This window comes from Scyliorhinus canicula, chromosome 20, assembly GCF_902713615.1.
Source record: "Scyliorhinus canicula chromosome 20, sScyCan1.1, whole genome shotgun sequence".
Classification (NCBI taxonomy): domain Eukaryota; kingdom Metazoa; phylum Chordata; class Chondrichthyes; order Carcharhiniformes; family Scyliorhinidae; genus Scyliorhinus; species Scyliorhinus canicula.
The window spans coordinates 92,278,678-92,299,408 of NC_052165.1; the positions used below are offsets into that span (position 1 = coordinate 92,278,678).

The 20,731-nt window shown below is 51.9% G+C and overlaps 3 protein-coding genes across 6 annotated transcripts in view; 2 read left to right on the forward strand and 1 right to left on the reverse strand.

Annotated features, from left to right (window-relative positions):
• LOC119954932 (sulfotransferase 1C2-like) overlaps window positions 1–16,064 on the forward strand; it is a 156,741-nt gene extending 140,677 nt beyond the window's left edge. Inside the window, exons 5-8 of the mRNA XM_038780657.1 lie at window positions 8,062–8,188; window positions 9,233–9,327; window positions 12,508–12,688; window positions 15,901–16,064. Of these exons, the coding sequence (XP_038636585.1) occupies window positions 8,062–8,188; window positions 9,233–9,327; window positions 12,508–12,688; window positions 15,901–16,013 (516 nt within the window). The 3' untranslated portion in view covers window positions 16,014–16,064. The remainder of the gene's footprint in view (window positions 1–8,061; window positions 8,189–9,232; window positions 9,328–12,507; window positions 12,689–15,900) is intronic.
• The window catches only part of LOC119954936 (sulfotransferase 1C2-like), a 196,341-nt gene that overhangs the window by 171,424 nt on the left and 4,186 nt on the right, over window positions 1–20,731 (reverse strand). The window lies entirely within an intron of this gene.
• LOC119954941 (sulfotransferase 1C2-like) lies at window positions 2,289–7,681 on the forward strand. Of its 3 annotated transcripts, none has more exons than XM_038780676.1 (4): window positions 2,289–2,342; window positions 4,975–5,159; window positions 6,766–6,891; window positions 7,620–7,681. In XM_038780676.1, the coding sequence occupies exons 2-4, from the start codon at window positions 4,991–4,993 to the stop codon at window positions 7,655–7,657; spliced, it is 333 nt and encodes a 110-aa protein (XP_038636604.1). In that variant the 5' UTR covers window positions 2,289–2,342; window positions 4,975–4,990; the 3' UTR covers window positions 7,658–7,681. The 3 variants fall into 3 exon arrangements, with proteins under 3 accessions (XP_038636604.1, XP_038636605.1, XP_038636603.1); XM_038780677.1 differs by lacking the exon at window positions 2,289–2,342 and adding an exon at window positions 3,605–3,782; XM_038780675.1 differs by lacking the exon at window positions 2,289–2,342 and having other exon boundaries at window positions 4,869–5,159.

The window sequence follows — 20,731 nt, forward strand, 5'->3', positions numbered from 1 at the left end:
CACCAGTCAGTGTACAGATATCTCCCTGAGAGAGAGAGGGGACTGAGAGACACCAGTCAGTGTACAGATATCTCCCTGAGGGAGAGGGGACTGAGAGAAACCAGTCAGTGTACAGATATCTCCCTGAGAGAGAGGGGACTGAGATACACCAGTCAGTGTACAGATATCTCCCTGAGACAGAGGTGACTGAGAGACACCAGTCAGTGTATAGCTATCTCCCTGAGAGAGAGAGGACTGAGAGACACCAGTCAGTGTACAGATATCTCCCTGAGAGAGAGAGGGGACTGAGAGACACCAGTCAGTATACAGATATCTCCCTGAGAGAGAGAGGGGACTGAGAGACACCAGTCAGTGTACAGCAATCTCCCTGAGAGAGAGAGGGGGGACTGAGAGACACCAGTCAGTGTACAGATATCTCCCTGAGAGAGAGGGGGGACTGAGAGACACCAATCAGTGTACAGATATCTCCCTGAGAGAGAGAGGGGACTGAGAGACACCAGTCAGTGTACAGATATCTCCCTGAGAGAGAGGGGGACTGAGAGACACCAGTCAGTGTACAGATATCTCCCTGAGAGAGGGGACTGAGAGACACCAGTCAGTGTACAGATATCTCCCTGAGAGAGGGGACTGAGAGGCACCAGTCAGTGTACAGATATCTCCCTGAGAGAGAGGGGGGACTGAGAGACACCTGCCAGTGTACAGATATCTCCCTGAGAGAGAGAGGGGACTGAGAGACACCAGTCAGTGTACAGATATCTCCCTGAGAGAGAGAGGGGACTGAGAGACACCAGTCAGTGTACAGATATCTCCCTGAGAGAGAGAGGGGACTGAGAGACGCCAGTCAGTGTACAGATATCTCCCTGAGAGAGAGAGGGGACTGAGAGACACCAGTCAATGTACAGATATCTCCCTGAAAGAGAGGGGGGACTGAGAGACACCTGCCAGTGTACAGATATCTCCCTGAGAGAGAGAGAGGGGACTGAGAGACACCAGTCAGTGTACAGATATCTCCCTGAGAGAGAGAGGGGACTGAGAGACACCAGTCGAAATTTGTTTTCCAGGCAGAGGGACGAAACCGAAGTTTGGGTTAACGCAGACCGACCTTGTGTTTGTCGTTGATGGTGCAGAATCTGATCTGCTCTCAGTGTTATCCTTGTGAAAGTGGGGTTCAGAAGCAGTTGGTGTTTCAGCCTGAATTTGCCTCCCGTCCTCTGTGGGTGCGAGTCGGGTTTCTGGGGAGGGGGAGGAGGAGGAGGAGAAGGAGGATGTAAGTGCGTGTGTGTGTCCCACGTCGAGCAGCCTGTGCACATTTATGTGGGCATCCAGTTCATGCTCAGGTTCGAAGCAGGACTCAGGCAAGGAGGGATTGGCTGCGAAGCCCAACACAGGGCTGACTGGAGGCAAATCTGTAAATGTAGGCTCCACCCCCAAGGCCTCATTATCAGCCAATTAGGGAACAGTATTCATGTTCTGCAGCCATCTCGGCTTCTTTGAACCTGGCTCCACGCGATATCCCACAGCCACATCGGAACGACCCGAACCTCAGGAGCACCACAAACAACCTTCCCATGCACAATGCAAATATCCTGAACAAGACGTTCCACCTTCCACTGAGATATTATTCCAGGTTTGTCTGTCAAGTCTGAAAATGGGCAACATCTTCCCGTTATAAAGAGCCCCAGGCCAGGACACAATGGAAATAAAGAGTTCTTTCCTCATTATATTGAGTACACAGAGCTGAGGGACGTCTGCTGCTGGACTGACTGAATAAAGGAAGGTAGTTACTTAGAGCTTTGCCTCTTTGACTTGAGGATCTGACGCTGCTGTGTACTGGAGATAATGGCGTTACCATAACTCCCACTGCAGACCTCCCTTCTGCCCCTCGAGACAGTCAGGCGGCTGGGGCAAGGACACGGCCTGACCATGAAGTTCCCCCATCATTCCTCTCTCTCCAGTGCGCCTCCTTCAACCGCCCAGATTTCTCGAGCTGCTTTCACGTGTTTCTTTACAGTGATTCCTTCGATAAAGCACCAATGTCTCTCTTACCTCGGCGTCGACAACGCTGCCACCACGGTATATAATTGGGTCCATTTATCTTGGGCTCTCGGGGTGGGGCAGACTGCAGACATATTGGGGGATCTGTTGAACACTTGTTTATTAGAACTACATCAGAACAGGTTACAGATTAGGCCTGGAACTCTGACCTCACCCAAATTCTCCCCGAGTGTCTAACAGCCGACTACATTGGGCAGAGCCACATCATCATCTGCTTCATATATTTGCATATCCCGTCCAATAAACCTGGATGACATCAACCATTGGAGACTTGGAGAGAAAACAAGGTAAGAGCAGGAGCTCTTTCTCTAGTCCCTACCCGCTCTCTGTCTCTCTGTCTCCACATCGCTCTCTCTGTGTCTACATCGCTCTCTCTCTCTCTGTCTCTACATCGCTCTCTCACTGTGTCTACATCGCTGTCTCTCTCTGTCTCTACATCGCTCTCACCGTGTCTACATCGCTCTCTCTCTCTCTGTCTCTACATCGCTCTCTCACTGTGTCTACATCGCTCTCTCTCTCTCTGTCTCTACATCGCTCTCTCACTGTGTCTACATCGCTGTCTCTCTCTGTCTCTACATCGCTCTCTCACCGTGTCTACATCGCTCTCTCTCTCTGTCTCTACATCGCTCTCTCACTGTGTCTACATCGCTGTCTCTCTCTGTCTCTACATCGCTCTCTCACCGTGTCTACATCGCTCTCTCTCTCTCTGTCTCTACATCGCTCTCTCACTGTGTCTACATCGCTGTCTCTCTCTGTCTCTACATCGCTCTCTCACTGTGTCTACATCGCTGTCTCTCTCTCTCTGTCTCTACATCGCTCTCTCTCTCTGTCCCTACCCTGCTGTCTCTCTGTCTCTACATCGCTCTCTCACTGTGTCTACATCACTCTCTCTCTCTGTCTCCACATCGCTCTCTCACTGTGTCTACATCGCTGTCTCTCTCTCTGTCTCTACATCGCTCTCTCTCTCTGTCCCTACCCTGCTCTCTCTCTCTCTTTTCTCTCTCTGTCTCTTTCTCTCTGTCTGTCTTTTTCTCTCTCTGTCTGACTCTTTCGCTCTGTCTGGCTGTCTCTCTCTCTTAGTCTCTCTCTCGCAGTCTCTTTCTCTGTCTGTCTCTGTCTCTTTCTCTCTCTCTCGCAGTCTCCATCTGTCTCTCACAATCTCTCTTTCTCTCTATCCCTATCCCGCTCTCTCTCTCTCTGTCTCTCTCTCTGTCTTCTCTCTCTGTCTTTCTCTGTCGCTCTGCGTCTCTCTCTCTCTTCTCTCTGTCTGTCTCTGTCTCTTTCTTTCTTTCTCTCAGTCTCTATCTCTCACAATCTCTCTTTCGCTCTGTCTGTCTCTCTGTCTCTTTCAGTCTATCTGTCTCTATCTGTCTCTCACAATGTCTCTTTCGCTCTGTCTCTCTCTCTCACAGTCTCTATCTGTCTCTTGCAATCTCTCTTTCGCTCTGTCTGTCTCTCTCTGTCTCTTTCTGTGCCTCTCATTCTGGTCTCTGTGTCATTTCACAGTAACTTCATTTGAAGCCTACTTGTGACGATAAGCGATTTTCATTTCTCTCTCTCTATCTCTGAACTGGGCCCCTTGCCCAGAGAGAAGGCGAAGGAATGAAACCAAACTGGTTCCAGTCCTGTCAACACTTGCAATCTGTCTCCTCGATTGGTGACAAACTCCTCCTCAAAGTTAAACCCAATTCACAGCTCAAAGATTAAACTGACTGAGATTCAATAAGGTAAGAACATAGATCATAGAGAAATACAGCACAGAACAGGCCCTTCGGCCCACAATGTTGTGCCAAACTTTTGTCCTAGGTTAATCATAGATCATAGAATTTTGGACACTAAGGGCAATTTATCATGGCCAATCCACCCAACCTGCACATCTTTGGACTGTGGGAGGAAACCGGAGCACCCGGAGGAAACCCACGCAGTCACGGGGAGGATGTGCAGACTCCACACAGACAGTGACCCAGCCGGGAATCGAACCTGGGACCCTGGAGCTGTGAAGCAATTGTGCTATCCACAATGCTACTGTGCTGCCCTTAAGAACAAATTAATCTACACTCCATTATTCTACCCTAATCCATGTACCTATCCAACTAGCCGCTTGAAGGTCCCTAACGTTTCCGACTCAACTACTTCCACAGACAGTGCATTCCATGCCCCCACTACTCTCTGGGTAAAGAACCTACCTCTGACATCCCCCCTATATCTTCCATCATTTACCTTAAATTTATGGCCCCTTTTAATGGTTTGTTCTACCTGGGGAAAAAGTCTCTGACTGTCTACTCTATCTATTCCCCTGATCATCTTAATAACCTCTATCAAGTCGCCCCTCATCCTTCTCCGTTCTAATGAGAAAAGGCCTAGCACCCTCAACCTTTCCTCGTAAGACCTACTCTCCATTCCAGGCAGCATCCTGGTAAATCTCCTTTGCACCTTTTCCAAAGCTTCCACATCTTTCCTAAAATGAGGTGACCAGAACTGCACACACTACTCCAAATGTGGCCTTACGAAGGTTTTGTACAGCTGCATCATCACCTCACAGCTCTTAAATTCAATCCCTCTGCTAATGAACACACTAACACACCATAGGCCTTCTTCACAGCTCTATCCACTTGAGTGGCAACTTTCAAAGATCTATGAACATAGACCCCAAGATCTCTCTGCTACTCTACATTGCCAAGAACCCTACCGTTAATCCTGTATTCCGCATTCAGATTTGTCCTTCCAAAATGGACAACCTCACACTTTTCAGGGTTAAACTCCATCTGCCACTTCTCAGCCCAGCTCTGCATCCGATCGATGTCTCTTTGCAGCCGACAACAGCCCTCCTCACTATCCACAACTCCACCAATCTTCGTATCATCTGCAAATTTACTGACCAACCCTCATCCTGAATGAATTGACCATGGTGCTGCCCAGTTTCAGGATCCTGGAGATGGAGCTGGACTTTCATCCGGAGCTGCGAGACTTGACAATCAGGAAGACGCAGCTCAAACTGCTGGAAGATGTCCCCTTAGCCGACTGGGTGGCTGATAACTGGGAGATGGTGAAAAACTTCCAGGCCAAGCCCGATGACCTGCTCATCGCCACCTACCCCAAATCAGGTGAGTGGAGAACAGGCCTCACGGTGGGGGGAGAGGGCCCAGGCCTCACGGTGGGGAGAGAGGCACAGTCACACAGTGGATGGAAAGTGCCCAGGCCTCACTGTGCAGGACGAGGGCCCAGGCCTCTGTGCAGGTTGAGGGCCCAGGCCTCATTGTGGAGGATGAGGGCCCAGGCCTCACTGTGGAGGATGAGCGCCCAGGCCTCACTGTGCTGTATGTGGGCCCAGGCCTTACTGTGCAGGATGTGGGCCCAGGCCTCACTGTGCAGGATGAGGGCCCAGGCCTCACTGTGCTGGGCGAGGGCCCAGACCTCACTGTGCAGGACGAGGGCCAAGACCTCACTGTGCAGGATGAGGGCCCAGGTCTCACTGTGCAGGACGAGGGCCCAGGCCTCTGTGCAGGATGAGGGCCCAGGCCTCACTGTGCAGGATGTGGGCCCAGGTCTCATTGTGCAGGATGAGGGCCCAGGCCTCTGTGCAGGATGAGGGCCCAGGGATCACTGTGCAGGATGAGGGCTCAGGCCTCTGTGCAGGATGAGGGCCCAGGCCTCACTGTGCAGGATGAGGGCCCAGGCCTCACTGTGCAGGATGAGGGCCCAGGCCTCACTGTGCAGGATGAGGGCCCAGGCCTCATGGTGGAGTGGTGGCCCAGGCCTCATGGTGGAAGCTAAGGGCCCAGGCCTGACGGTGGGTTGGGAGAGTCCAGGCATTACGATGGGGGACACCATTTGAGGAGGGCTGCTGGAATCTGTGTGAATTTGATTCTCTTGACCACTCATGGGGATGTTTAAAGTCTCTGTGTGTCTCTCACTCTAACTCTGTTCCTCCATCTCCCTGACATTCTCTCCCACTCTCTCTGTTCCCTCTCACTCTCTCTGTTCCTCTCACTTTCACATGTCTCTGTTCCTCTCTCTCTCTGTCACACTCTCTCACACTCTCTCTGTTCCTCTCTCTCTCACACTCTCTCTGTTCCTCTCTCTCTGTCACACTCTCTCTGTTCCTCTCTCTCTCTCTGTCACACTCTCTCTCTCACTCTCTCTGTTCCTCTCTCTCTCTCTCACACTCTCTCTGTTCCTCTCTCTCTGTCACACTCTCTCTCTCACTCTCTGTTCCTCTCTCTCTCTCTGTCACACTCTCTCTCACACTCTCTCTGTTTCTCTCTCTCTCTGTCACACTCTCTCACACTCTCTCTGTTCCTCTCTCTCTCTGTCACACTCTCTCACACTCTCTCTGTTCCTCTCTCTCTCTGTCACACTCTCTCTGTTCCTCTCTCTCTCTCTCACTCTCTCTGTTCCTCTCTCTCTCTCTCACACTCTCTCACACTCTCTCTGTTCCTCTCTCTCTGTCACATGTCTCTGTTCCTCTCTCTCTCTGTCACACTCTCTCACACTCTCTGTTCCTCTCTCTCTCTGTCACACTGTCACACTCTCTCTGTTCCTCTCTCTCTCTGTCACACTCTCTCTGTTCCTCTCTCTCTCTGTCACATTCTCTCTCACACTCTCTCTGTTCCTCTCTCTCTGTCTCTCTCTGTCTCTCTCTCTCTCTCTCTCTCTCTGTCTCTCTCTCTTTCTCTCCCTCTCTCTCACTCTCTCTCCCTCTCTCCACAGGGACAACATGGATGCAGGAAATTGTGGATCTGATCAATCAGAACGGTGATGTGAAGATGTGTAAACGAGCTCCCGTCTATGAACGAATCCCCTTCCTTGAATTATTTGAGGATGAGGGGCCTCCTGGTGAGACCCTTTATCGGGGAGGTGGGGAGGTGGGGGGGTGGGGGTGGGGGGGGGGTGGGGGTGGGGGTGGGGTGGTGGGGTGGGGGGGGGTGGGGGGGTGGGGGTGGGGGGGCGGGTGGGGGGGTGGGGGGGGGTTGGGCTGTAAAAGTTGGGAAGTTTTGCTCCAACTGTTGGTGTTTCTGCAGCTGGAGTACTGCGTATGGTTTGGGTCTCCTTACTCACGGAGGGAGAGACTGGTGTCGGAGGCAGTTCAGAGGAGGTTCCCCGGGGTGATGCCTGGGATGGGGGGAGGGGGTATTTGTCTTGTGAGGTTTGGGCAGGTTGGGGTGACACACCCATTGGAGTTTAGAAGAATGAGAGGGGGGGGGCTCGACACGGCGAATGCTGAGAGGATGTTTCCCCCCGTACCCCGGGGAGAGTCGGTGCCCAGTGGGGGGGGACCCGTACCCCGGGGAGAGTCGGTGCCCGTGGGGAGGGACCCGTACCCCGGGGAGAGTCGGTGCCCGTGGGGGAGACCCATACCCCGGGGAGAGTCGGTGCCCGTGGGGAGGGGGACCCGTACCCCGGGGAGAGTCGGTGCCCGTGGGAGGGACCCGTACCCCGGGGAGAGTCGGTTGCCCGTGGGGTGGGGGGGGGATGGGAGGGGGGGACCCAGACCCAGGGGAGAGTCGGTGTACAATGTGAGCAGGATTATTTGAGCGGAATGCTGTAACATCTCCATCTCGCAGGTATTGAACTGATTGAGAAAATGGCGTCTCCGAGGTGATTAAAACTCACCTCCCGATCCAACGGTGTCCCAAATCCTGTCTGGGAGCAGGACTGTAGGTAGGGACCCGGGACACATCCCTACCCTCCACCCCCCATCACCCCCATCTACCCCGTAAACCCCTCAATCCCTCAACCCTGTTCAACACTCCCTCACCCCCCCTCCCTCACTCCCCCCTCCCTCAGTCTCCAAACTGTGGACTCCCTCACCCCTCCCTCCCTCGTCTCCAAACTGTGGGACATGTCCCTCACTCCCCCCTCCCTCAGTCTCCAAACTGTGAGACCTCCTCACCTCCCCCCTCCCTCACGTCTCCAAACTGTGAGACTCCCTCACTCCCCCCTCACTCAGACAGGTCAGAGGGAAGAGTGAGGACTCCCTAATGGATTTGTGTTTCCTCTTCCCAGACCATAGTCGTCGCTCGAAATGCTAAAGATAATCTTGTGTCGTATTTCCATTTCCATCGGATGGACAACACAATGCCGGAACCGGGATACTGGCTGGAATTCTTCCAAAAATTCCTGCACGGACAAGGTGGGTTTCCTCCGCACATCAACTGTAATGATGTGTATATATGTAGACAGCGAAAAGGGTTAATTATTACATCTCAGTGTAACACTGCCCACTAGAGGGCAGCATTGCATCGCACTATCAATAACAACACTGAGAGGATCTCGGCCTCTGCCAACCAGGAGCGACGAGATTGAGTGTGATAGATCCTTCACAACATAGTTTAGCACGTTTAGTTTCAATTAGTTAATACTTTAATATAAATTACTTGATTGCTAGTTATAGTTCAGTGGAGTGTGCAAACTCAATATTAATCAATTGTTACGCAATAAATGAGTTTGCTTTAAGTTGAAGACTGATGGATTGTTCACAGTCACACCACCAGACCATTCCCAATCAGGAGCAAAGTGTAAAGAGATAGATTACCCAAAGGTTAATATATCATCAACAATCCTTAACCGAGCATCAAACACTCCCAGGAAATGAAAAATGAAATGAAAATCGCTTATTGTCATGAGTAGGCTTCAATGAAGTTAGTGCGAAAAGCTCCTAGTCGCCACATTCTGCCACCTGTTCGGGGAGGCTGGTACGGAAATTGAACCGTGCTGCTGGCCTGCCTTGGCCTGCTTTAAAAGCCAGCGATTTAGCCCAGTGCTAAAGCAGCCCCAGGTACAGGTACAGCACGGAGTTAGATACAGAGTAAAGCTCCATCTACACTGTCCCCATCAAACACTCCCAGGACAGGTACAACACGGGGTTAGATACAGAGTAAAGCTCCCTCCACACTGTCCCCATCAAACACTCCCAGGACAGGTACAGCACGGGGTTAGATACAGAGTAAAGCTCCCTCTACACTGTCCCCATCAAACACTCCCAGGACAGGTGCAGCACGGGGTTAGATACAGAGTAAAGCTCCCTCTACACTGTCCCCATCAAACACTCCCAGGGCAGGTACAGCATGGGGTTAGATACAGAGTAAAGCTCCCTCTACACTGTCCCTGTTCTTGTCTTTGGGAACAGGGAGAATCTCGATGGGATCTTACTGTGCCTGTTCTTGCTCTGTTTCAGTGAGCTGGGGTTCCTGGTACGACCATGTGAAGGGATGGTGGGAAGCGAAGATCAAACATCGGATTCTCTTCCTCTTCTTTGAGGATATAAAGGAGGTAACGGCCGTGGGAGGGACTGAGTGTGGAGGAGGATGAGTGTCCGAGGGTGTAATATTGTGTGAGGGAGGCGGGTGGGGAGAGAGAGAGAGACACACAGAAACAGCGAGAGATAGAGACAGCGAGAGATAGTGGCAGCGGGAGCGAGAGGCAGCGGGAGATAGAGACAGCAAGAGATAGAGACAGGGAGAGATAGAGACAGGGAGAGATAGAGACAGGGAGAGATAGAGACAGGGAGAGATAGAGACAGCGAGAGATAGAGGCAGCAAGAGATAGAGACAGGGAGAGATAGAGACAGGGAGAGATAGAGACAGGGAGAGATAGAGACAGGGAGAGATAGAGACAGGGAGAGATAGAGACAGGGAGAGATAGAGACAGGGAGAGATAGAGGCAGCGGGAGATAGAGGCAGCGGCAGATAGAGGCAGCAGGAGATAGAGACAGCGAGAGATAGAGGCAGCGGGAGCTAGAGGCAGCGGGAGATAGAGACAGCAAGAGATAGAGACAGGGAGAGATAGAGACAGGGAGAGATAGAGACAGGGAGAGATGGAGACAGCGAGAGATAGAGACAGCGAGAGATAGAGACAGCGAGAGCAAGAGTGAGACGAGACAAAGATAGACAAAGAGAGAGAGGAAGTCAGCGTGAGAGATGAGACAGCTGTCATAATATTCACCCACGCACATCATGGTGTAAGAGCAGGCAGTGACAGACACCCAGGTGAGCCAATCAACATACAGGAAAGAACACAACCAATCACCTGACAGAACACCAGAGGGGGGCTTCCACCTACAAAACACATGAGACATCAGCACTCCACCTCTTTCCACTGGTGACAACTGTAGTGACAGTCAGGGTGTACAAATCATTCAACACCTTCTACACGTGGTTCAGAGCTAGCCTGGTCTAGATAGTTAGTGTTAGTTTACTGAGAGTAGCAGAGAGTCAACCCACAGGCAGCTGTGTGCTTCATTACTGAAGTTCAATAAATCTTATTGAACCAACGCCCACGTTTAGTGTCTACTTGACAGGTAACTGCATCGTGTTGCAGTCCGTGTTACCCGAAGCTGAACAGCACGACAACAGAGAGAGAGGTATTGTTAAGGTACTGTTGTACCCCCCCTCCCTGCTGCCTGTCTTCTGGTTAAGCTGCTATAGCCTCACTACACCATCTGGGTTTTCTGTTTTATAGATTTTGGGCAGAGTTGGAATGCCGATCGTGATGGACCAGGCAGAGACATCCCCTTCCGATTCTGAGGCAGAACCGGTGATGATGATTTGATAGACTTGGCAAGCAGCCAATCAGGAAATGTACCATTTCCTATTGGGGTCTGTGATTGGTGGGGGCCAGACAGAAAGTTCCAGATGGAAGGTGGATCTTGTGAAGAGTGCCAGATTGTTTAGGGTGTGCGCTGTGAAGATATCCAGGCACCAGGCAGCTTTGAATCTCTCTCTCTCTGCCTGCTGATTTAGAGAGCTTTCTACAACCTCCAGTTTCTGATTGGATACATGATCAGGAGATCGCTGAGTACAAAGAGTACATCGGCAGCAAAGAACAATCTCATAATTATTAATCCTGTTTCAGTTTAAACCTTTCCCCCCCATTCCCGCCGTGTGTGTCTGTCTTGTGTGTGTGTGGGTGGGTGGAGGATGGGACGTGGATTTGAGATTAGGCCGATTGTTAGACCATTGTTCTGTTATTACTTTTCATATATTCATCTTTTCCTCTTGTTATTAATAAATAGTTTGTTAATGTTTTTACTTATAAATCTGGAGTCTGCATCTGATTGCAGACGTCTCGGGCAAGAATCACGAGACGTTAATCAGAATTATTGGTTAATTCACTGATGTTGCGACCCCGGGTGGAGGGGGCTGGAACTGACCACACGCTCGTACAGGGTCTCGTGACGAGAGAGAGACACACACAGAGAGACAGTGAGAGAGAGAGACAGTGAGAGAGAGAGAGAGACGGTGAAAGAGAGAGAGAGATAGACACACAGAGAGACAGTGAGAGAGAGAGACAGTGAGAGAACGAGAGAGAGAGACAGAGAGAGAGAGAGACAGTGAGAGAGGGAGGGAGAGAGAGAGACAGACAGACAGAGAAAGACACACAGTGTGAGAGTGAGAGACAGACAGACAGGGAGAGCGGGATAGAGAGAGAGAGAGAGACAGAGAGGGAGAAAGAGAGAGAGGCAGAGAGGGAGAGACAGAGAGAGAGAGACAGAGAGAAACATGAAATTGTTCAGGGTGAGAGTTCAGTGCATCACTCACTGACCTCTGACCCCTGGACTGGGTGATCAGCACCTCTCACTGAGCTGGGTGTGGATGGTCAGTTCCTCTCCCCTTGAGCCTACACTCATTTGGACAGTCAGCGTCTCCCTCACTGACATCTGACCCCTGGTCCGGGTGGTCAGTCGCTTTCCCCTTGACCCTTGACCCCGGTATCTCCGTCCCCCTGTCTCACTGACCCCTGACCCTGGGTCTGGTTTCTCGGTCCTCCCGTCTCACTGACCCTGGGTCTGGTTTCTCGGTCCCCCTGTCTCACTGACCCCCCGACCCCAGGTCTGGTTTCTCGGTCCACCCTTCTCACTGACCCCTGACCCTGGGTCTGGTTTCTCGGTCCCCCTGCCTCACTCACCCCGACCCCAGGTCTGGTTTCTCGGTCCACCCTTCTCACTGACCCCTGACCCTGGGTCTGGTTTCTCGGTCCTCCTGTCTCACTGACCCTGACCCTGGGTCTGGTTTCTCGGTCCTCCCGTCTCACTGACCCCGGGTCTGGTTTCTCGGTCCCCCTGTCTCACTCACCCCGACCCCAGGTCTGGTTTCTCGGTCCTCCTGTCTCACTGACCCCTGACCCTGGGTCTGGTTTCTCGGTCCTCCCATCTCACTGACCCCTGGGTCTTGTTTCTCGGTCCCCCTGTCTCACTGACCCCTGACCCCAGGCCTGGTTTCTCGGTCCCCCTGTCTCACTGACCCCTGACCCTGGGTCTGGTTTCTCGGTCCTCCTGTCTCACTGACCCCTGACCCTGGGTCTGGTTTCTCGGTCCTCCTGTCTCACTGACCGCTGGGTCTTGTATCTCGGTCCCCCTGTCTCACTGACCCCTGACCCCAGGCCTGGTTTCTCGGTCCCCCTTGTCTCACTGACCCATGAGGTCTCTAACTCCGGTCCATTCCCACCCTATAGAATCCAAGACGGGAGATTCTGAAGGTGGCTGAGTTCATGGAGAAGGTTCTGGAAGAGGACGTCATTGAGAAGATCGTTCACCTTTCCTCCTTCAAAGTCATGAAGGACAATCCGATGGCCAATTACACCACCATCCCGAAACACATCATGAATCAGAACATCTCCAGGTTCATGCGCAAAGGTAGGTTCCAAGGGTCAAGGGTGAGAGAGCGGGGTGATCGGAATTGACCTTTCACCCTCTGAGGCCCTGTGCCCTGACCTCCCCTGGGCCCAGCCTTTCCGGGTAGGCCGGATTGGGCCTCCCCTGAACCGACCCCATGAACGGCCTCCATTCTGGGCTGGGAGAGACAATCCAGCCATTGAAAAGGGTCAATGTAGAGCATGGGGAGCGGGGCGGCTCCCTGAGACACTGTCTCCCTCTTCTCACACACACACACACACACACACACACACCAGGAAAGGCTCAAGCTGTAAGTCCCACCTTTGTACTGAATCATTCACGGGATGTGGGGCATCGCTGGCGGTTAATAAATCATTGATAGCTTTAGCTACAAGTGTTCTGGAACAAGAATATTACACTGGCAACTGGAGAGGGTCCCATCACACTCCTGACTTGTGTCCTTGTAGATGGTGGACAGGCTTTGGGGGGAGTCAGGAGGTGAGTTACTCTCCGCAGGATTCCCAGCCTCTGACCTGCTCTGGGAGCCGCAGTGTTTATATGGCTGGGTCCAGTTCAGTTTCTGATCAATGGGAACCCCCAGGATGTTGATGGGGGAATTCAGCGATGGGAATGCCTTCAAATATCAAGGGGCGATGATGAGTGTCCTCGGCCCCAACCACCTAAAGCTGCTTCATCAATGACCTTCCCTCCATCGTAAGGTCCGAAGTGGGGATGTTCGCTGCTGACTGCACAATGTTCAGCCCCATTCACAACTCCTCAGACACTGAAGCCGTCCATGTCCAAATCCATCTCCCCTTGACATTCAATGACATCACCATCGCTGAATCCCCCACTGTCAACATCCTGGGGGGCTACCATTGGCCAGAGACACTGCAGGAAGTTGCCAAGCCTCCGTCAACAGGGGGCGAGGGGAAATGTGGATCCCAGGGAGGGAATGGATGGGAAGAGGAAAATCCAAACACATCAGCACGGGAATGACACCCAAATATATTGACACTCTCCCTCTCTCTCTCCCTCTCTCTTTCCCTCTCTCTTTCCCTCTCTCTCCCTCTCTTTCCCACTCTCCATCTCTCTTCCTCTCTCTTTCCCACTCTCCTTCTCTCTTTCCCTCTCTCTCCCTCTCTCTTTCCCACTCTCTCCTTCTCTCTTCCCACTCTCTCCCTCTCTCTTTCCCACTCTCCTGTCTCTCTTTCCCACTCTCTCTCTCTCTCCCTCACTCTCTCCCTCTCTCTTTCCCACTCTCTCTCTCTCTCTCCTTCTCTCTTTCCCACTCTCTCTCTCTCTCTTTCCCACTCTCTCTCTCTCTTTCCCACTCTCTCCTTCTCTCTTACCCTCTCTCTCCCTCTCTCTTTCCCACTCTCCTTCTCTCTTTCCCACTCTCTCCCTCTCTCTTTCCCACTCTCCCTCTCTCTTTCCCACTCTCTCTCTCTCTCCCTCACTCTCTCCCTCTCTCTTTCCCACTCTCTCTCTCTCCTTCTCTCTTTCCCACACTCTCTCTCTCTTTCCCACTCTCTCTCTCTCTTTCCCACCCTCTCTCTCTCTCCCTCTCTCTCCCTCTCTCATTCCCACTCTCTCCCTCTCTCTTTCCCACTCTCTCTCTCTCTTTCTCTCTCTCCCTCACTCTCTCCCTCTCTCTTTCCCACTCTCTCTCTCTTTCCCACTCCCTCTCTCTTTCCCACTCTCTCCCTCTCTCTCCCTCTCGCTCTCTCTCCTCTCTCTCTCCCCCTCTCCTTCCCACTTTCTCTCCCCCCTCTCTCTCTCTCTCTCCCTCTCTCTCTTCCTCTCTCTTTCCCACTCAATCTCTCTCTTTCCCACTATCTCTCCCTCTCTCTCCCTCTCTCTTTCCCTCTCTCTCCCTCTCTCTCTCCCTCTCTCTCTCCCTCTCTCTCCTCTCTCTCTCTCTCCTCTCTCTCTCCCTCTCTCTCTCCCTCTCTCTCCCTCTCTCTTTCCCACTCTCTCACTTTCCCACTCTTCTTTCCCACTTCTCTCTCTCTCTCTCCTTCTCTCTTCCACACTCTCTCCCTCTATCTTTCCCACTCTCCCTCTCTCTCTCCCTCTCTCTTTCCCATTCTCTCCCTCTCTCCCTCTCTCTCTCTCTCTTTCCCTCTCCCTCTCTCTCTCTTGCCCACACTCTCTACCTCTCGCTTTCCCTCTCTCTCCCTCTCTCTTTCCCACTCTCCCTCTCTCTCTCTCACACCCTCTCTCTTTTCCACTCTCCCACTCTCTTCCGCTCTCTCTCTCTCTTTCCCACTCTCTCCCTCTCTCTCTCCCTCTCTCTCCCTCTTTCTTTCCCACTCTCTCCTTCTCTCTCTCTATCTCTCTCTCCCTCTCTATTTCCAACTCTCCCTCTCTCTTTCCCACTCTCTTTCCCTCTCTCTCCCTCTCTCTTTCACACTCTCTCTCCCACTCCCTTTCTCTCTCCCTCTCTCTTTCCCACTCTCTCTCCCTCTCTCTTTCCCACTCTCTTTCCCTCTCTCTCCCTCTCTCTTTCCCACTCTCTGTCCCACTCCCTTTCTCTCTCCCTCTCTCTTTCCCACTCTCTCTCCCTCTCTCTTTCCCACTATCTCACTTTCCACTTTCCAACTCTCCCTCTCTCTTTCCCACTCTCTCCCTCTCTCTTTCCTACTCTCTCTCTCTGTCCCTCTCTCTGCTTCCCTCGCACTATCTCTCTCTCTCTGTCCCATCGCACACTCTGGTTCTCTCTCTCTCTCTGTCTCTCTCTCCCACTCCCTCTCTCTTTGTATCTCTGCCCTCAATTCCTCTCAATATTTACTGTCTATACATCTCTCTGTCTACTTCTCTGTCTCCTTCTCTGTCTCATCATCTCACTCTCTCTTTGTCTCTAACTCTCACTTGTGGCTTCTCCCTCTCTCTCCCTGTCTGTCTCTCCCTCCCTCTCTCTCTCTCCCTCACTCTGACTCACTCTCTCTGTCTCTCTCTCTCTCACTCACTCTGACTCACTCTCTCTCTCTATCTCACTGTCTCTCTCTTTGTCTCTCTCCCTCTCTCTCTCTCTCCCTCACTCTGACTGGCTCTCTCTCTCTCTCTCCCTCACTCTGACTGACTATCCCTCTCGCTCTCTCCCTCACTCTGACTCACTCTCTCTCTCTCTCTCTCCCCTCTCTCTCTCTCCCTCACTCTGACTCACTCTCTCTCTCTCTCTCTCTCTCTCCCTCACTCTGACTCACTCTCTCTCACTCTCTCTCTGACAGGTGAGGTTGGAGACTGGAAGAATCACTTCACAGTGTCTCAGAATGAAGATTTTGATGAACACTATGAGAGACAGATGGGTCACAGCTCACTGAAGTTTCGCAACGTCCTGTAACCACTCTGAGCGATAAAGCAAATAAACTTCTCCAATCACCAAAAACACAAACTCGGATTATTTCACATCAACTCTGATCCATCATTGAACAGTTTACAGATATCTGCCTGAGAGAGAGAGAGGGGACTGTGAGACACCAGTCAGTGTGCAGATATCTCCCTGAGAGAGAGGGGACTGAGAGACACCAGTCAGTGTACAGATATCTCACTGAGGGAGAGAGGACTGAGAGACACCAGTCAGTGTACAGATATCTCCCTGAGAGAGGGACTGAGAGACACCAGTCAGTGTACAGATATCTCCCTGAGAGTGAGGGGACTGCGAGACACCAGTCAGTGTACAGATATCTCCCTGAGAGAGAGGACTGAGAGACACCAGTCAGTGTACAGATAACTCCCTCAGAGAGAGGGGACTGAGAGACACCAGTCAGTGTACAGATATCTCCCTGAGAGAGAGAGGGGACTGAGAGACACCCGTCAGTGTACAGATATCTCCCTGAGAGAGAGGGGGGACTGAGAGACACCAGTCAGTGTACAGATATCTCCCTGAGAGAGAGAGGGGACTGAGAGACACCAGGCAGTGTACAGATATCTCCCTGAGAGAGAGAGGGGACTGAGAGACACCAGTCAGTGTACAGATATCTCCCTGAGAGAGAGAGGGGACTGAGAGACACCAGTCAGTGTACAGATATCTCCCTGAGAGAGAGGGGACTGAGAGACACCAGTCAGTGTACAGATATCTCCCTGAGAGAGAGAGGGGACTGAGAGACACCAGTCAGTAGTACAGATATCTCCCTGAGAGAGAGGGGACTGAGAGACACCAGTCAGTGTATAGATATCTACCTGAGAGAGAGAGGGGACTGAGAGACACCAGTCAGTGTACAGATATCTCCCTGAGAGAGAGAGGGGACTGAGAGACACCAGTCAGTGTACAAATATCTCCCTGAGAGAGAGGGGACTGAGAGACACCAGTCAGTGTACAGATATCTCCCTGAGAGAGAGGGACTGAGAGACACCAGTCAGTGTACAGATATCTCCCTGAGAGAGAGAGAGAGGGACTGAGAGACACCAGTCAGTGTACAGATATCTACCTGAGAGCGAGAGAGGGGACTGAGAGACACCAGTCAGTGTACAGATATCTCCCTGAGAGAGAGGGGACTGAGAGACACCAGTCAGTGTACAGATATCTCCCTGAGAGAGAGAGGGGACTGAGAGACACCAGTCAGTGTACAGATATCTCCCTGAGAGAGAGGGGACTGAGAGACACCAGTCAGTGTACAGATATCTCCCTGAGAGAGAGAGGGGACTGAGAGACACCAGTCAGTGTACAGATATCTCCCTGAGAGAGAGGGGACTGAGAGACACCAGTCAGTGTACAGATATCTCCCTGAGAGAGAGGGGACTGAGAGACACCAGTCAGTGTACAGATATCTCCCTGAGAGAGAGGGGACTGAGAGACACCAGTCAGTGTACAGATATCTCCCTGAGAGAGAGAGGGGACTGAGAGACACCAGTCAGTATACAGATATCTCCCTGAGAGAGAGGGGACTGAGAGACACCAGTCAGTGTATAGATATCTACCTGAGAGAGAGAGGGGTCTGAGAGACACCAGTCAGTGTACAGATATCTCCCTGAGAGAGAGGGGACTGAGAGACACCAGTCAGTGTACAAATATCTCCCTGAGAGAGAGGGGACTGAGAGACACCAGTCAGTGTACAATATCTCCCTGAGAGAGAGGGACTGAGAGACACCAGTCAGTGTACAGATATCTCCCTGAGAGAGAGAGAGAGAGAGGGGACTGAGAGACACCAGTCAGTGTACAGATATCTACCTGAGAGAGAGAGAGGGGACTGAGAGACACCAGTCAGTGTACAGATATCTCCCTCATTGAGAGGGGACTGAGAGACACCAGTCAGTGTACAGATATCTCCCTGAGAGAGAGGGGACTGAGACACCAGTCAGTGTACATATCTCCCTGAGAGAGGGGGGACTGAGAGACACCAGTCATTGTACAGATATCTCCCTGAGAGAGAGAGTGGGGACTGAGAGACACCGGTCAGTGTTCAGATATCTCCCTGAAAGAGAGGGAGAGGACTGAGAGACACCAGTCAGTGTACAGATATCTCCCTCAGAGAGAGGGACACCTGTCAGTGTACAGCTAGCTCCCTGAGAGAGAGAGTGGACCGAGAGACACCAGTCAGTGCACAGATATCTCCCTATAGGAGGGACTGAGAGACCCAGTCAGTGTACAGATATCTCCTGAGAGAGAGGGGACTGAGAGACACCAGTCAGTGTAGATATCTCCCTGAGAGAGGGGGACTGAGAGACACCATCAGTGCAGATATCTCCCTGAGAGAGAGGGACTGAGAGACCAGTCAGTGTACAGATATCTCCCTGAGGAGAGGGAGGGACTGAGAGACACCAGTCAGTGTACAGATATCTCCCTGAGAGAGGAGGGGACTGAGAGACACCAGTCAGTGTACAGATATCTCCCTGAGAGAGAGGTGAGAGACACCAGTCAGTGTACAGATATCTCCCTGAGAGAGAGGGGACTGAGAGACACCAGTCAGTGTACAGATATCTCCCTGAGAGAGAGGGACTGAGAGACACCAGTCAGTGTACAGATATCTCCCTGAGAGAGAGGGGACTGAGAGACACCAGTCAGTGTACAGATATCTCCCTGAGAGAGAGAGGGGGACTGAGAGACACCAGTCAGTGTACAGATATCTCCCTGAGAGAGAGAGGGGACTGAGAGACACCAGTCAGTGTACAGATATCTCCCTGAGAGAGGGGACTGAGAGACACCAGTCAGTGTACAGATATCTCCCTGAGAGAGAGAGGGGACTGAGAGACACCAGTCAGTGTACAGATATCTCCCTGAGAGAGAGGGGACTGAGAGACACCAGTCAGTGTACAGATATCTCCCTGAGAGAGAGGGGACTGAGAGACACCAGTCAGTGTACAGATATCTCCCTGAGAGAGAGGGGACTGAGAGACACCAGTCAGTGTACATATATCTCCCTGAAGAGCTGAGAGACACGTCAGTGTACAGATATCTCCCTGAGAGAGAGGGAGAGACACCAGTCAGTGTACAGATATCTCCCTGAGAGAGGGACTGAGAGACACCAGTCAGTGTACAGATATCTCCTCAGAGAGAGGGGACTGAGAGACACCAGGTCAGTGTACAGATGATCGCCCTGAGAGAGAGCGGGGGACTGAGAGACACCAGTCAGTGGTACAGATATCTCCTGGGAGAGAGAGGGGACTGAGAGACACCATCAGTGTACAGATAAATCTCCTCAGAGAGAGGGGCCTGCGAGAGACACCAGTCAGTGTACGTATATCTCCGCTGAGAGAGAGGGGGACTGAGAGATACCAGTCAGTGTACAGATTACCGCCCGAGAGAGAGGGGGGAATGAGAGATACCAGTCAGTGTACAGAATATCTCCCTTGAGAGAGAGAGGGGGACGGAGAGATTACCAGTCAGTGTACAGATCTCTCCCTGAGAGAGTAGGGGGGGAATGGAGAGATACCAGTCAGTGTACAGATATCTCCTGATAGAGAGGGAGGTGACTGAGAGACACAGTCATGCTACTAGATTTCTCCCCTGAGAGAGAGGGGACCGGAGACACCAGTCAGTGGACGAGATTCCTCCCTGAGAGAGAGAGGGGACCGAGAGACACCAGTCAGTGTACAGATATCTCCCTGAGAGAGAGGGGACTGAGAGACACCAGTCAGTGTACAGATATCTCCCTGAGAGAGAGGGGACTGAGAGACACCAGTCAGTGTGCAGATATCTCCCTGAGAGAGAGGGGACTGAGAGACACCAGTCAGTGTTCAGATATCTCCCTGAGAGAGAGGGGACTGAGAGACACCAGTCAGTGTACAGATATCTCCCTGAGAGAGAGGGGACTGAGAGACACCAGTCAGTGTACAGATATCTCCCTGAGAGAGAGAGGGGACTGAGAGACCCCAGTCAGTGTGCAGATATCTCCTGGGGATAGAGTGGAGGGCTCTGAGGGGACCTGGGGGAGACATTAATTGCCTCTGTGCTTCTGCTGCTCCCAGGCACCTACTTTGCCCTCCCAAGCTCCCTCACCCAGGCCCCCTCACATCCTTCAAATGTCCAAGCGGAAATAAGTGTACTGGGGCCTCACCCTTTTTGGCAGTTTTGACAAACCTCCTGACTTTCGTGCTCTATTTTCGAAATCCCATCAAACCCTGAGATATCCGTAAGATTATCGTTCCAGCCACGGTTTGATCAGGCTATCACAGCCAACTCGGTTATTCATGTTATTAGTAATAAATCCCGGTTCCTTTGTAGCTGGAGCTGGGCAACATCCAGATGGCAGTTTCCAAAATGGCTGAAGCTCTCAAGCACCGCAAACAACAGTCCTATTGACAGATGAGAATGTCTTGAATTAGCTGTGACATATTCTATCGGGGTATCACTCCATTTCATCCCAACTTTAAAAATGGCAAAACCTTCCAGTGAAAGTTCAGCATCAAAAGTCGACTGGAAAAGTTGACTTTTTCCTTTGAGTGATAGTTATTTTGCCGTCTTGATTTATAACGAGAACCACCCTGAGATCGACATGGACGGAGTATGTACGAGGGAATTACTCCAGACGCTGGAAGTCTGATATATCCACGGCAGCTCCCCGGAAATCCCAGCGGGCCAGGCAGCATCTGTGGAGAGGGAGACAGAGAGTCAACATTTCT